The sequence below is a fragment of the Solenopsis invicta genome, chromosome 3 (assembly GCF_016802725.1).
Source record: "Solenopsis invicta isolate M01_SB chromosome 3, UNIL_Sinv_3.0, whole genome shotgun sequence".
In the NCBI taxonomy this organism is placed as follows: Eukaryota; Metazoa; Arthropoda; class Insecta; order Hymenoptera; family Formicidae; genus Solenopsis; species Solenopsis invicta.
The window spans coordinates 16,509,419-16,522,948 of NC_052666.1; the positions used below are offsets into that span (position 1 = coordinate 16,509,419).

At 44.4% G+C, this 13,530-nt stretch overlaps 1 protein-coding gene across 1 annotated transcript in view; it reads left to right on the forward strand.

Moving 5' to 3' along the window:
- LOC105202791 overlaps positions 1 to 13,530 on the forward strand; it is a 153,811-nt gene that overhangs the window by 103,966 nt on the left and 36,315 nt on the right. Inside the window, 4 exon segments of the mRNA XM_039446872.1 lie at positions 8,093 to 8,457; positions 8,460 to 9,517; positions 9,519 to 9,955; positions 10,754 to 10,949. Of these exon segments, the coding sequence (XP_039302806.1) occupies positions 8,229 to 8,457; positions 8,460 to 9,517; positions 9,519 to 9,955; positions 10,754 to 10,946 (1,917 nt within the window). The 5' untranslated portion in view covers positions 8,093 to 8,228 and the 3' untranslated portion in view covers positions 10,947 to 10,949.

The following is a 13,530-nucleotide window of genomic DNA, read 5'->3' on the forward strand; positions in this document are numbered from 1 at the left end:
AAACTAAGAAAATTTTAAACAAATGGAAAAAACATTAATTAGGTTATTATAACAATGTTTCTATTAAATAAAAAAGTTAGTTAATAAAACGTTTTTATATTGCGGATTTTTGTTGGCATAATTACAAATCTTTGTAAAAAAATAGTTATTAGAAAAAAAAACGAAACATACTCTCTAAATTTTTTGAAGTAGAATCCCACTCTAAAAGTGTGAAAATCTTGCCAGTTTGGTTAAGGGTGGCAGGATTTTTACACTTTTAGAGTGGAATTTCACTCTTTTAGATGAAATTCCACTTCAAAAAATTTAGAGAGTACAATATTCATTTTATAGCAATTTAAAATAAGGCAAAGTTGCGAACACAAGTTACTTGCATTATATTTATTCTTGCAAAATTAATAAAAATAGTATTTTAATTATATTAGTTTATTACATATTATAGAATCATAAAAATTATTATTACAAAATATTTTTTAATAAAAATAAACGTTTGTAGAAACATGATATACACTTTTTGTATTGTATAATCATAAATATTAATAATTTAATTCAATTAATATTTTTTAACCCAAAGTTTATTCAAAAATTTATATTATTATTTTGAATTTACAATATAAGTTCTTACCACGCTTGATTGATTTTGTAACGCACCGATCACCTGACGTGTTTTCAACATCTCAGCTAAAGTTTCAACACATTGGTACCATTAATACATGAGTTATGACTTGTTTCTATTATAAATTTAAAAATATACAAATTAGATCTCGGAATTTTTGAACGAGTGGAAGGTATGGATTTTGGATCAGTAAAAAAATTTGCTATGACGAGTGATAAAAAACATCCCAATGTCTCGGATTAAAAGAATAGGCTCGTTTCTCCTCTGAACATTGTTAGGCGTTGTGTAAACGTTTGCGACATGTGACATATCACCGACCCCGCCCTGTGACTTTTGAAAACGGCTTTACGTCACCGATGAGACACGGGTTTTCGTCACGCGCAGTCAGACGTCAAAGCGAAGTTTAACAGATTCGCCGACACCGAATTCCACCAGCGACAGATCGATTTGGCATCGAGATTTTGCGCAATTCGAAAGCTCGTCAGCGCTTGTACATCGACAACTACGAGATTTTTCGCCCGCTCGCTGCGCGCCCGCGATAGCCAACTTTCCTACCGGGCTTCTCACTTTATACATACTCCTATTAGCGATTATGCACGTGCGCTACTTCGCAACGTATCGACAGTGATGAAGAGAACGGTACCGTGGAACAAATGAGATGAGAGTTCAGTTTGCGCATCTACGAAGTATCCGCGGGGAATCTAACAATAAGCGTTGCAGTTATAAGCGGCCAGTCACGACTTTATATCGGTCAATTGAGAACTTGACACGAAAAAGGCGGACAAAGGCAGACTGGGAGCGTAAGCTTAAAAATATCGGCGCAGATTAACTCTATCAGATAAAAGCTGTTTATTTCGCAAAAATATAAAGCAGAGTACTCTTTGCACTTTCCACGCGCCTTCTCCCTGCGTGTCGATGCTATCGATTCATAGTGGTGATTACAACACAGCGAAACCTTACCCAAGTATTGGCGTCGCGACGACGCGACGCGTCGATGTGCCGCCTGCATCCTAGCTCAGCTTAGCGTAAAAGCGGCTACTAACGAACACGTGCACGCAGGAGCACGCGGCCGCGGCATGGCAGTGTTAATGTACATTGCATAAAATATGACGAGAGGAGCGGTTGTGCAGGGTTCGTGCCATCCATTGCGAATAGCGGCTGCCGGTGCAGCGAGCGCGCGGCTGTGTGTTGCCCCTCGGTAAACACTGTCATTATAATTCAATTTAATATTAATTTGTACTCGTCCCTGCAAGCGGTGCTCATTTCGCGAAAGCGGACCGGGAGTAGGCAGACGTGAAAAGATTGCGCGATCATCGCTCCCTCGATGAAGACCTCGCGATGTAACGTTAGGAAAGCGCGAGTGGGAATGAGAGGCGCAAAATACCCGGATAAACGGACGAATGTACATGAAATTGGAGCCGCTCACTCCAATCGTTATGAATTATTAGAATCTGAAGAAATTAATTTAAATGTACGCATCTTTCTTCAATTTCTTTTATAGCAAAATACAGATACATAAGTGAGATAAGATATAAATGTAATTTATGTTGCGTTTCGTATCGTTGATGATCAGAATGTGTATTACATGTACGTTCGACAAATATATAACCTGCGGGCAGTAGAGAAAAGAATCAAAACGAAAAGAAGGGGGTTTGGGATCCTGTTACAATCCGCCGAATCGAAACTGACAAGTTGATCCGAGATGGACGACGTGCGACCAGTTTTTAAAGACGGGTCACCTCCCAATTAGCAATTATTGAGACGTTCGAGCGATCGGCGCGGAATTTTAAGGAGGTTACTTCGTCTCGAAAGGCGAGACGATCATTCGCATGAAAATATTCAGCCTCGAGAGACGATGGATTGTATAATTATGATATGTCACCATGCCTCTGATATGTCATCAGACATTATTTGACTTGCCAAATATTGACTAGAAATTTTCCATACTTTAAGTGCATTAATATATTCATAAGCGTAGCAGAATTCTATTAATATATTAATAAGTATTGTATTTGGTTTAAGATATTTTTCACCTAAAATTTTCTTTATTGAATTATCTTTAAATCGCAAAAAAATCGTCTTTGTGAGTCATAAGCGTCTCATTTTACGATGATTTCGAGAAGTCGCATCTTTAGATTTAAAATTGGGGTACGTATATATGTGTACATTCAAGGGGAAACGTTTATTAGGTCAGAGATAAGAGATGTTGTCGAAGGTTGAGAACCGTGGGCCACAGGATGATGGATGGTGGCGTTCTTGCTCGTTCATGAGGAAGTTATTACGGTTTGCAGGAGGTGGCTGCCAAGACGCAGAGGGCAAGTCAAGGGTCGAATGAGAAAAAAGAGTAGAATGTGTCGCGCGGACCCGATGGCACGCGGTCCCCACGAAACCACTTGAAAAGTGCCTCTCGATTAAGTGGATCGGAGTAATTGGTTAATGACTCTGCCGGCAATCCTCGATGGTCGAATGAATCTTGCGCGATGCTCTTGCACCAAACATTCTTTACCCCTTCTCTGAGTTATACAACTTTGTTTCCTTTGGTCTAGCAATTAGAAATGAAATAATTAAATAATCTATTGGTATATAGATAAATATAAATCATATTTATTACTACCGAGAACAGGGAAGAGTTTTATCTCTCGCAGGTGGATGAATTCATCTCTTTGATCGCGCGAAACTATGGGCGATAAAAAAATCATCGATTTGAAATTGAAAATAAACGGGACAGAAGAAGTCGCTTAAGAATATAGAAAATTGCGATACCGGATGCACGGCGAGCTACTTATCGACGCTCGTTGATCTTAATGACGATGTGTGCCGGTCGTCGCCCACCGATAGACGAACCGTGTCGCAACGATCAACGTTCCTCCTCGTTCTTTCGCACGCCAGCTGATTTATCGACGTGCCCTCGAATTATATGCTGCAGCTCGACACCAAGCGCGGCTTTCACCGACAACGGCGACGATTACGGCGCTGTCTCGCGCTCCTTTTGTCTACTCGACGACGGACGGGGATTTCGACACCGGCCACAGCCCCGAGTGTCTCCGCTTCTAATCGCGAGTATCGTGCGTACCATATCGATATGCGTAACGACGCGATCGACGGCATGCCTGCACGACCCTTCGGCGTGTCGTTTTATCGCGGTCGTAACTATTTCACCGGGGAATGCGCGCCGTCTATAAAAATCGATCGCAATCGGAGACACGAGGACGTCGACTCGTGCGCGAACGCTCGATTTCTCCTGGAATTAGTTATTGCGCGAGTATTCAACCATTTGTCTAATTTCCGTGAGTTAGATCTTAGAATTAAAAAAAAAGAAAAAAGAAAAAAGAACCAAGGTTTCGAATTTCAATATGTTAATAGTTGAAACGTTTTTCAGAGACTTTCTCTCTCTAAAGGCACCTCTGACGACGTAATGACGACTTTAAATCTTATGAATCCCGTAATGCGAAATTCCCAAGAGGCCTCCGTTTTCTCCATAGCGGTTTCGTGCCCTTCTCTAAACCGACCTGCGATTAACGCTCGCAATTTACGCGCGGAAGCCGCCTCGCCGCGCCGTGCGACGCGACGTGCACTCGAAATGATTTATACGCGTTCCGTCTTCGTACGTGACGCGTCGTTTACCACCCGCTCTCCGGCGAAGATTAATTAACCCCGTGGCGTTTCGGGGAGAAACGTGCTCCGCCTTGAGGGGTTGGCGCGGGGATCGGGGCCGCCGGCTTCGGTTTCTTAATCCAATTTCGTGGTGCATTAATCTAATTATGCCTAGGCATATGCACGTGACGTGCAATTATGCCGGCCGGTCGCACCGCCGCGCCGCGCCGGACCACTTTCGTAATGCCACGGCGCCCGGACGTCGGAGGAGCTGTCGGATCGGCAAGAAACTCGTCCGCCGCAGAGAGTGCCCCAGAACTGTCGGGGAGATGATGCCTTAAAGATAGAATCTTCTCGCGCAATTTGAAGTTAATTTGTGTCTCGGCGAAAAATCCGTTTGTGTCATGAGTAAAGAGAAATGAGGATTTCCGCGAATCCGTCTTCAGACACGCGGAAGCGTACATAGATCCTTTTCTTTAAAAGGTAATAGATAAAACAGATCAATTTTGATACTCGGAGTGGCAAGTAGAAACAATATTGTTTTCTTGTTGTTTTGAACTGTTAATTATAGCGTTGACCTGTAAAAAATTTTAATTTGTCTTGGCTATCTAGTTTCTTATATTTTAACTTTATATGTCGATTTTTAATACTTTTTTTAATAAATTTTTTCAGACTCAGGTTTCAGTAGCTCGATAAATAAATTTAAAAAAACTCAAACTGTTTTTACTACTTCAAGGTTAAAATAGGCTCATTTTACCTATTGTTCTTTGTTCTCTTTTTCAAAAAGAATAAAGTTTATAAAGAAATAAATTTTGTTTTAAATATATTTTAATATCCTATACCCATTTTATTAGAATGCTGAAATTTTGAAGATAGAGTTGCAAGAATTTTAAATAAAAATAAAAGACATCGAAAATAGAGATAAACTAAATGTACAATATAAATATGCGTTTAAGATTAAATTATATCACAAATTAGGGTTGGACCCGAGTCTTTTCTGGGAAGATTCGAAAGTATCAAGATTAATCGCTTATAAGCATCTATCGAAAAGCACTATCGCGATCATGGGAGTAAGCATTGATCCACTGGACTGTCGGCAAAACTTTCGCCTCGACCCAGTATGTGTAGTGGGTACTAAGTTTCACATTAATTACATCACCGTTTTGCCGATCTCATAATAGGGACTGCTTGCACCGAGATGTAACCGCGGAAGTTCACGCGCACGTTCGCGCCAAGAAAGTATTTGAAAGAGCGAGAGAAGGAGAGAGAGAGAAAGAAAGAAGCGAACGAAGCAGTATGTCGAATAACTTCCTAGAGGCGCGCCTGTCACGAAGCCCCGGGTCATTGGTCACCTCGTTCTTATCTCGCACTGTCTGCGGCCCATCTTGAAAGAGCTTATGTACGGCCGTTGCACGGTTCGCCGTAAACGGAATTAATCCATCTACCGCTTTCGTGATTATAGGAGCCGGTTTTGCACGGAGAAAAATAGAAAATTTATCTTTAGCAAAAAATTTCGGTAACGATCTGGTTTATCTCGTTATTAACTATTGAACGGTACTCAGTCATAGTGACTGCGACACTATACTCGCAATTATCTCATGAGAGGTGCGACCTATAGATAATTCTAACGAGAAACTTTAAACTCTCGAAATGTATTTGTTAATTACGATCACAACTAGTTATTATTGATTTTCTTTATCACCTGAGTATTTTGCAAAATGTGTTAATTTGCATTACAAAAAACATAATTATACCCATAACTGGTTCTTTAAAAAAAAAGAACTCAAATTTTTTTAAACTTGATCTATTCAATGGCTAAATAATGGGTTGATTCGTTTTTGCATGTAACACAACAGGCTTTATATAGAAAAAGAGAAAAATTTAATACTAGACGGCAATGCAGCTTCGAGTGCTCTTATCTTTTATCCTGATTTCTGATCGCGGCGTGTTGAAACTTTCGCGTCGATGTAGAAGCGATTCGCGAAATCGTTTAATCCAGACCACCGAGTTGATGCCCGGCCGAGTCACGATCGTTACTTTCTTCCAACGAGATCTTCTTTGGAGAAATCCGAAACAATCGTCGACACGCCCATCTCACGTATACCTATGCATGCTTTGTTAAGTAACGGACACCAATGTTTTGCCGGGCGCATATAGATATTGTCTTAATGTAACGTAATAACCGTGAGCTATCGCAGTTACTCGAAGCGAGCCTCGTCAAAGTTGGCACAATTATCTCGAAGTATGCGGCCGCTTATCAGAGCTGAAAATGTTTCAAGCAAACTTTTATTAAAATTCTCTTATCTTTCATCCTTAACGCTTCAATTTTTCATTGCGATTTAATGCTTTTTTTTGCTAAAATTAGAAATTGTATTTATAATTTGATAAAAGTCCATGTGCAGGAAACTCCCTCTTTCCCTCTCTCCAACTAACTCATCCGTTCTCTACATTTCAAATATCCTTCAATCTCATAAATGCAACGTATTATTCGATGTGCTATACTGCAAATTACCACAAAATTGCAAAGCCTTCATACGTAGAAGGCATATAAACATCTTACATTATGTTACGGATCATTGTGGTAATAAAAATTCTCGGTCATCTTTTTGTCATCGTTCACTAACATTTCCGTGTTGATCTAAGCAAGCGTGAAGCCGCTTATTCGTAGGTCGCAGCACGACGATCAGAGTCATGACCGTTATTTTCCTCGGACGAGATTCTCTTTGGCGAAACAATCATGGACACACCCATCCATGTAAGCATCATGTCCACTTTGTTTAGTAGATAACTTGCAACAAAGTTCCGTTCCGGGCTACGTGGACGTCGCGTTGCTCCATAAATGTCTCGTGTCCTGTTATTAGATAGAATTGCATCCTATCTAGTTCATTCTTTATACTGTTGACACATTGAGATGGCGATTTTTCATTTTAATCGAAATATGTATTTTGTAAACTATTTTGAATTGATTCTCTTTCGTTTGAATTACACCTACATTGATGACACGCTTCGTATACAGAAGAAAATTATGATACTATTTTTTTATACGCTCTTATTTCGATATACTCGTTCCATTTTGCTTCTCACGAAGCTTCCTCATAATCGTTTCCCCATCTCTCTTCCGCGAATGACGATCTTCGAGGGGGCAACGACGAAGGCAGTGCCCGCGGTACTGATTACCTGCCATTCGTAGTTTCGAGTGGTGACTGCCCTTGCTACGGAAATTATGAAACCGGTCCATAATTGGAACTTGACTAATGACAAGACGGGTCATTGCGTATATTATAGCCATGGATCGGCATTAACTCTCTCCCTCTCCCTCTCTCTCTCTCTCTCTCTCTCGTGCGCGCGCGCGCGCTGGACGCTTCACGGAATCGCAATAGTGCGCAACTGTGCTCCACGTGGGAAAGGATGCATTAAAAGTGCATCAAAACGGGTGGGGAAATGGCGAGCGGTGCCGAAAGGCAAGCATTCGTTTGTCGAAATTAACATGGTAAAGGCGGGCACCTTTTATATTTTCGCAACAGAGATTAGTCATACGAGCTTCAGCGGCAAAAACTTGAAGACTAATTATTATTATCATCTGCATTATTATTCAAGGATGAGCGAGTAGGGTGGGTAGAACAAAATTATATAGAGATATAATCTGCATTTTACAATCCGTGTTAAGAGAATTAACATATGCGTAAATACTTTGATATTATTTTGAAACGCATTTTTGAGTTTCGATATTTCAATTGACGTCTTCGAAGGTTCTCAGTATAAATTAGGATTAAAAAGGAAATGGCAATATTTGACGAGTATCTCGCTTCATTATCATACACAGCCAAACAAGTACAGCGTGAGGCAAAGGTACTTAAACGCGCCTGGTCACTCTTTCGTTTGCAGATGGAGCATAGAGGCGCGTCGCGCGGGCAGCAGGAGCAGCAGTAGCGTTCAGCTATCGTCGGGGACCTGATCGTCGTCGGACCCGATCTCGCGCGGGGGGACGCGGGGTCGCGGAGGCGCCGGCCGTACGAGCGCGATGGCCGCGACCGACGGTCAGATCGTCGTCGCGGCGGCACGCTGGGCCGAGGAGGCGACGTACCTGCGTGAGTTTGTCTCCAAGTACCGACTGCCGGCGGTGATCAAGATCACGAAGGGCCAGTATGGCGGGCTGGGCGTGCCGACGCTACCGGCGCCGAGCTTGCAGAGCACCGCGCTGCTGATATCGGCCGGCCGTCGGCGTAAAATCGTGGCGCAGGCGGTGAAGATCAGGAGGGCCGCCGGGTGGTCGGCGTGGGGCCGAGACTGGCGATACCGGACTCGTACGCGGGCTACTTCGAGATCCTGAGCGAGGAAGGTCGAGCGGTGCGCGGCATCGAGTCGGTGAGCGAGTTATCGCGAAGATGTCCGGAGGAGGGTGCTCTGGTGCGCGAGACTGTGCGCGGCATCGCCTGCCGAGTGGACGACGAGTCGGGTATCGTGGTACCGGAGGGCACGAGAACCCTCGCGGCCGGCGAGACGATCGTTACCGTCGGTGAAGTCGCCCTACCCGGTCGCGGTCGGTTTCTGCGCTGCGTCGACTGTCACGGCGACAGCGTGTTGCTCGGGATGGATCAGCGCGGACGCTTCAGCGCCATGGCGCGCGAGGACAACATCAGCGGCGTGCACACCGCCAGGGCGCTCCTCAGCAAACGTCTGCCGCTCACCGTGAGACTGGTGCACGGCCAGCCGCCGCGAGGACTCAAGTCATCGTCGCAATTTGTACCCGAGTTGAGGCTGCTGTCGACTTTCGAGGAGGAGCACGTGTTCGCGTTGCCCTTGCAGAGGGAAGGCGCGGCAGTCGCGCTACCGCTCGCGGCACCGCTCAAGCTGGTGAAGGCGCGAAACGAGGAGGCGCTCAGGTCGATGCAGGAGTTCACGAGGTTGGTGGAACGCGCCTCCCGTCTGGTTGCCGACGTGGCCGATCGGGCGCACGTGTTGGACGGTCGTCTGGGCGAGAGCAAGCCCTCCAGGCAGACGAGAAGTGGCTCGGGCTTCCTCAGAAGACCATCGACCAACTCGGATCACGCGCCGTTGAGCCACCATAGGAACAGCAGCAGCGGCGGCGGCGGCGGCGGCGGTGGCGCCGGTCATCATCATCATCATCATCACTATCACAGCAACGGGCATCAGCCGTCCTCCGGACACTCGGGATACCGGGACGAGAATAGAGTACCGCCGTCGTCGTCGAACTGCACGGAGGAGTACGACGAGATCGATCAGATATACGACTACGTGCGCGGCTTCGCGCCCTTGCCGAAGAGCGTCAGATCGCCGTACGAGAGTCCCCTCGCCGCCGGCCAGGGGTTCGACTCCGCCGTTGACGCCGGTGACGGTGACGATCGCGCCCTTGCTGGACGATCGACCGGAACCGCCACCGATCGAAACGATACCGACCAAGAAGATTCAGGCGGAGAAGCGTACTAGGCGCGCGGTCAAGGAAGCGCCGCAACCGCTCGCGCGGATGGAGAAGCCGCCGCTGGCGAAGCTCTACGTGAAGAACAGCGGCACGCAACGCGGCCGACCGCTAATGAGGCAGAAGAGCGCGTCGCCGTTGAAGGAAACGCCGCCGGGTTACAAGGGCGGTTCCCCGCTCTTCAACATACGTTATAAGAGCCTGACGAATCTTCAGCAGGCCATGGAACTTGACGGCACGCTGGACTCCAGTCACTCGGGCGGAAGGACGTCGGGTGACTCCGGCGCGGGCGCCAAGCTGCCAGAGAAGAGGTACGTCATTTTTTTTTAATTGACGATAATAAAAATTCTTACACTGAAAGAAAAAATATCTTACAACAACAAAAATTTTCTTCGACACAAAAAAATTATTTACTCGGTTAGGGTCCCAATAGCTTTATTCACTTGCGGTCAAGTTGAAAATTTCTTAATTGAAGTATTTATGTAAATAAAATGAAGAAATAATTTTTTTCTTATAGTTCTAGAAAATGTTTACTGCTAGACTTTTTATATTCAAGATAATCTGATTTTTTTAATCTAACGAAACAATTTAATTAAATTTAATAATATCATTTGTAAAATCTTGATTGTAAAAATTCTTGATAATCACTTTTATTTTTATGAATATTAGACTATTTATTTTTTTTATTAAATAAGATTATAAGTTAAATAAGTAATTTTTTTCCTTTTAGAGTTATTAATTATATTGTACATTTGCTTTATTTCCAAGTTTGTTAAATACGCCGTTTATTATGATATTATTTAAAGAATTGAAGCAGCAGCAACTGATATATATTTCGAATATTTTTTATTATTTTTTTTATGGTTTAAATAATTAATAATATATCTTTTATTTTATAATATATATTTTTACCTGTTTGCCTATTGTTTTAAATATATATATATATATATATATATATATATTTGATTTTATTATCATTTATATTACATATAAAGCAGTTTCAATTTATATTATGTTCGATTGTATTACTGAAATAGCATTAATATAGACCAATAATATTCACGACAAGTTTTTATTATAACTTTGCAATGTTTTACGATGCAATCTAGATCGAGACGTTTAAGCAGGCCACGATCGCTGACGAATTTAGTCTGGGAGCTACGAGGTGGAAGCGGCCTCGGCTGCACGAGACCGGAAACTCCGCCGCCCGCAACGGCTGTACCGCTGCCACCGACTAAATGTGGTCCACGTCTGGCTGTCACTGTCGTGGCACCGCGACGTGTCGGCACGCTCTACCTCTAACTCGTGAGTATTTAATTTTTTCATGTTCTTTTATCATCAATTAAAAAAAATTTTTTACAACAAATATTATCGAGAAAATGTTTCGTGATGATAATTTTTTTTTTTTTTTTAATAATAAGATATAAGTGCGTAAGAAGAAAACAATTTGTAGGTATTATTTACAAAATTGAGATTGCTTTTGCGAAAAAATACATTGCGCGACTAAGATCAATTTCCGCTTTTGAGAAAAAACCGAGCGACCAGTTCTGCTCTCGAATTGAAACATCGCGTGCGCGGCTATTTTCTGTATGTCCTTCGCGCACGATCTTCGTTTCCCGTATTTCAGCCAGATGATACGCCGTCGAGCGAGCGGCAAGACTATTTGTCGAACGGACATGCACGTCGCAATTAACTATATTGAGGGAACACCGGTTACGATGTAGTTATAGCATACTTTGTCCAGGAAGGAGGACTGAATCGTTAAATTCGCGGGATCGACCCACGATAGACAGCGACGATCTTTTAACGGAGCATTTTACTGAGCGTTATAAAAGACGCACGGCTCGTCCGCTTCCCTATTGCCATAAGTCCTTGTTCATTTAATCACCGTCCTCCCCTCCTTTCTCTCCGCCTCCGACATCCGATCATAACGACGTCTAAGAAATGCACCTGTCCACATGGACGATGCAGGAAGTTCCGCGATTACCGCCAATTACAGGCCCGCGGAGAAATCCATTCTTAGACGTAATCGATTTGAATGCGGGATACGAAGAGTCTCTCGCACGTGTCCGAATCAGAGTGCTCATTACGATTAGCAACAACGTTACAATTCTTTTGTTTCTTCCGCTCCCGTCTACTTTCCATACTTTTATTAGAGTAGGCCGTTATTAACAAACATTGTGATTATTAATCACTATGTTTGTTAATAGCGTTTAACCAACACAAATAATACGCGATCTCTCTCGGTCTCTGTGTAATTTTCTAATTCTCTCGACTTTATTTATGACTAACGCGCCAGTAAAGTTTTTCTATGTAAATTGTCCACTCGACGGCGCGTATAACAGATTCTTACGCCGTAAGTGGGCATCGTCAAGCCAGTTAATATACGACACCGGCAGTATCGCACACGAGAGAGGAGAGCGGGAGACGCGACGAGAAGGTAATATCCGCGGACGATCGTCTCGCTCGTTTCTCCGTCCGTTAATCCGCCGATGATAATCGACAGCGACAGCGAGAGATTGAAAACGTTTCCTCATCGCGCGGGCCCGGTTTTGCACGTATGCCAGGCGACGACGAGACGTTTACGGGAGGAAGTCGGGAATCACAAAGCTTCCTGCCGCGCGCGCACATCCGCAATCCAGCACAGGTACCGGTTGGTATTCCCAAGCCGTGGAAATTAGCGAGGTCCGCGCAGGTTAATCCGTCGTGGCCTAACTTCTCTGTCTCTCTCTCTCTCTCTCTCTCTCTCTCTCTCTCTCTCTCTCTCTCTCTTCCACACGGGTGTCGTTTAGCGACTAGATGCTTTCCCTCGCTCGAGAAGACGGCTCGGTTGGAAGCCGCAAAGAGAGACAGGAGATGGGGGAGAAAGAGGAGATAGTTCAACCGGTGGACTGGCGGTGGACAGCCTCCGGGTATATAACGTCATCCTTGCTCGGTGCAGCGATATAATAGCCCCGGTTCGCTCCGCGGAGCCGCTCCGTGAGCGGAATTAAACGAGACCAGGTTCAACGGCTGGACAAACCGTGGCTTCCGGTCCCACCGCGCTCGTCCTCCGCCCACCTACTTGATCGCGTATTATGAAAATTATGATTGTGCGAACCCGCGCGATTTTATCGATTGCCGTAGAAAGCGAGCGGCTTCCGATAACGCAATCGACGACAATCAAGCGTCCGGCACAAGCTGATCGCTTATAATCTAGCGGCGATCTCACGCGGCTCGCAGGTGGATCGTCGATACCGATACTTTTTTAGTAATTATTTAAAGCGCCTCGTATCTCATTATTTTACATTTTGGTATCTTGGTAAGTTTGAAATAAATAAATAAATAAATAAAGGTCTGATGTAAAGTACTGAAATCCGGTTTCACCGGCGCGCGTCTACACTAACCATAACTTAGCCGATTCTCTGCCTCTTTCCACCTCATAACGTGACTATAACTTGGGCTAAAGAAGGAGAGATTTAGTTATCCTCCATTAGCACCAGATGCGAAAGTCGAACGAAGCTAGCTAGCCGGCGAAACCGGACTGCGAACGAAAAGAAAGTCGTACGTGGGAACTGCTGTGACAGTTCCGGAGCGTTGGAGTTATTCTTGGGTCGATCGCGCGGTCTTTTCACACGTTGAAGTAAAATTCAGAATTTCCTCTCGCGAAGCGAATTTGCGGTTACCGCGGTAATATGAGTTTCGGCAACGTCGTTCTTTCACGACGCGAGGCGACGCGACGCGACGCCACGACCGCTGTTATATTCTAAATTACTTGGCCGCGTGCGTCCGCTTGTCACTTGCGGCTACCCGCAGCACCGTCGTCGTCGCCGCCGCACTATTTTCACGTACATTTTAATGCCCGGCTATGTTAAACGTCGCGCTGCGAAATTACTGGGTGTCTCCC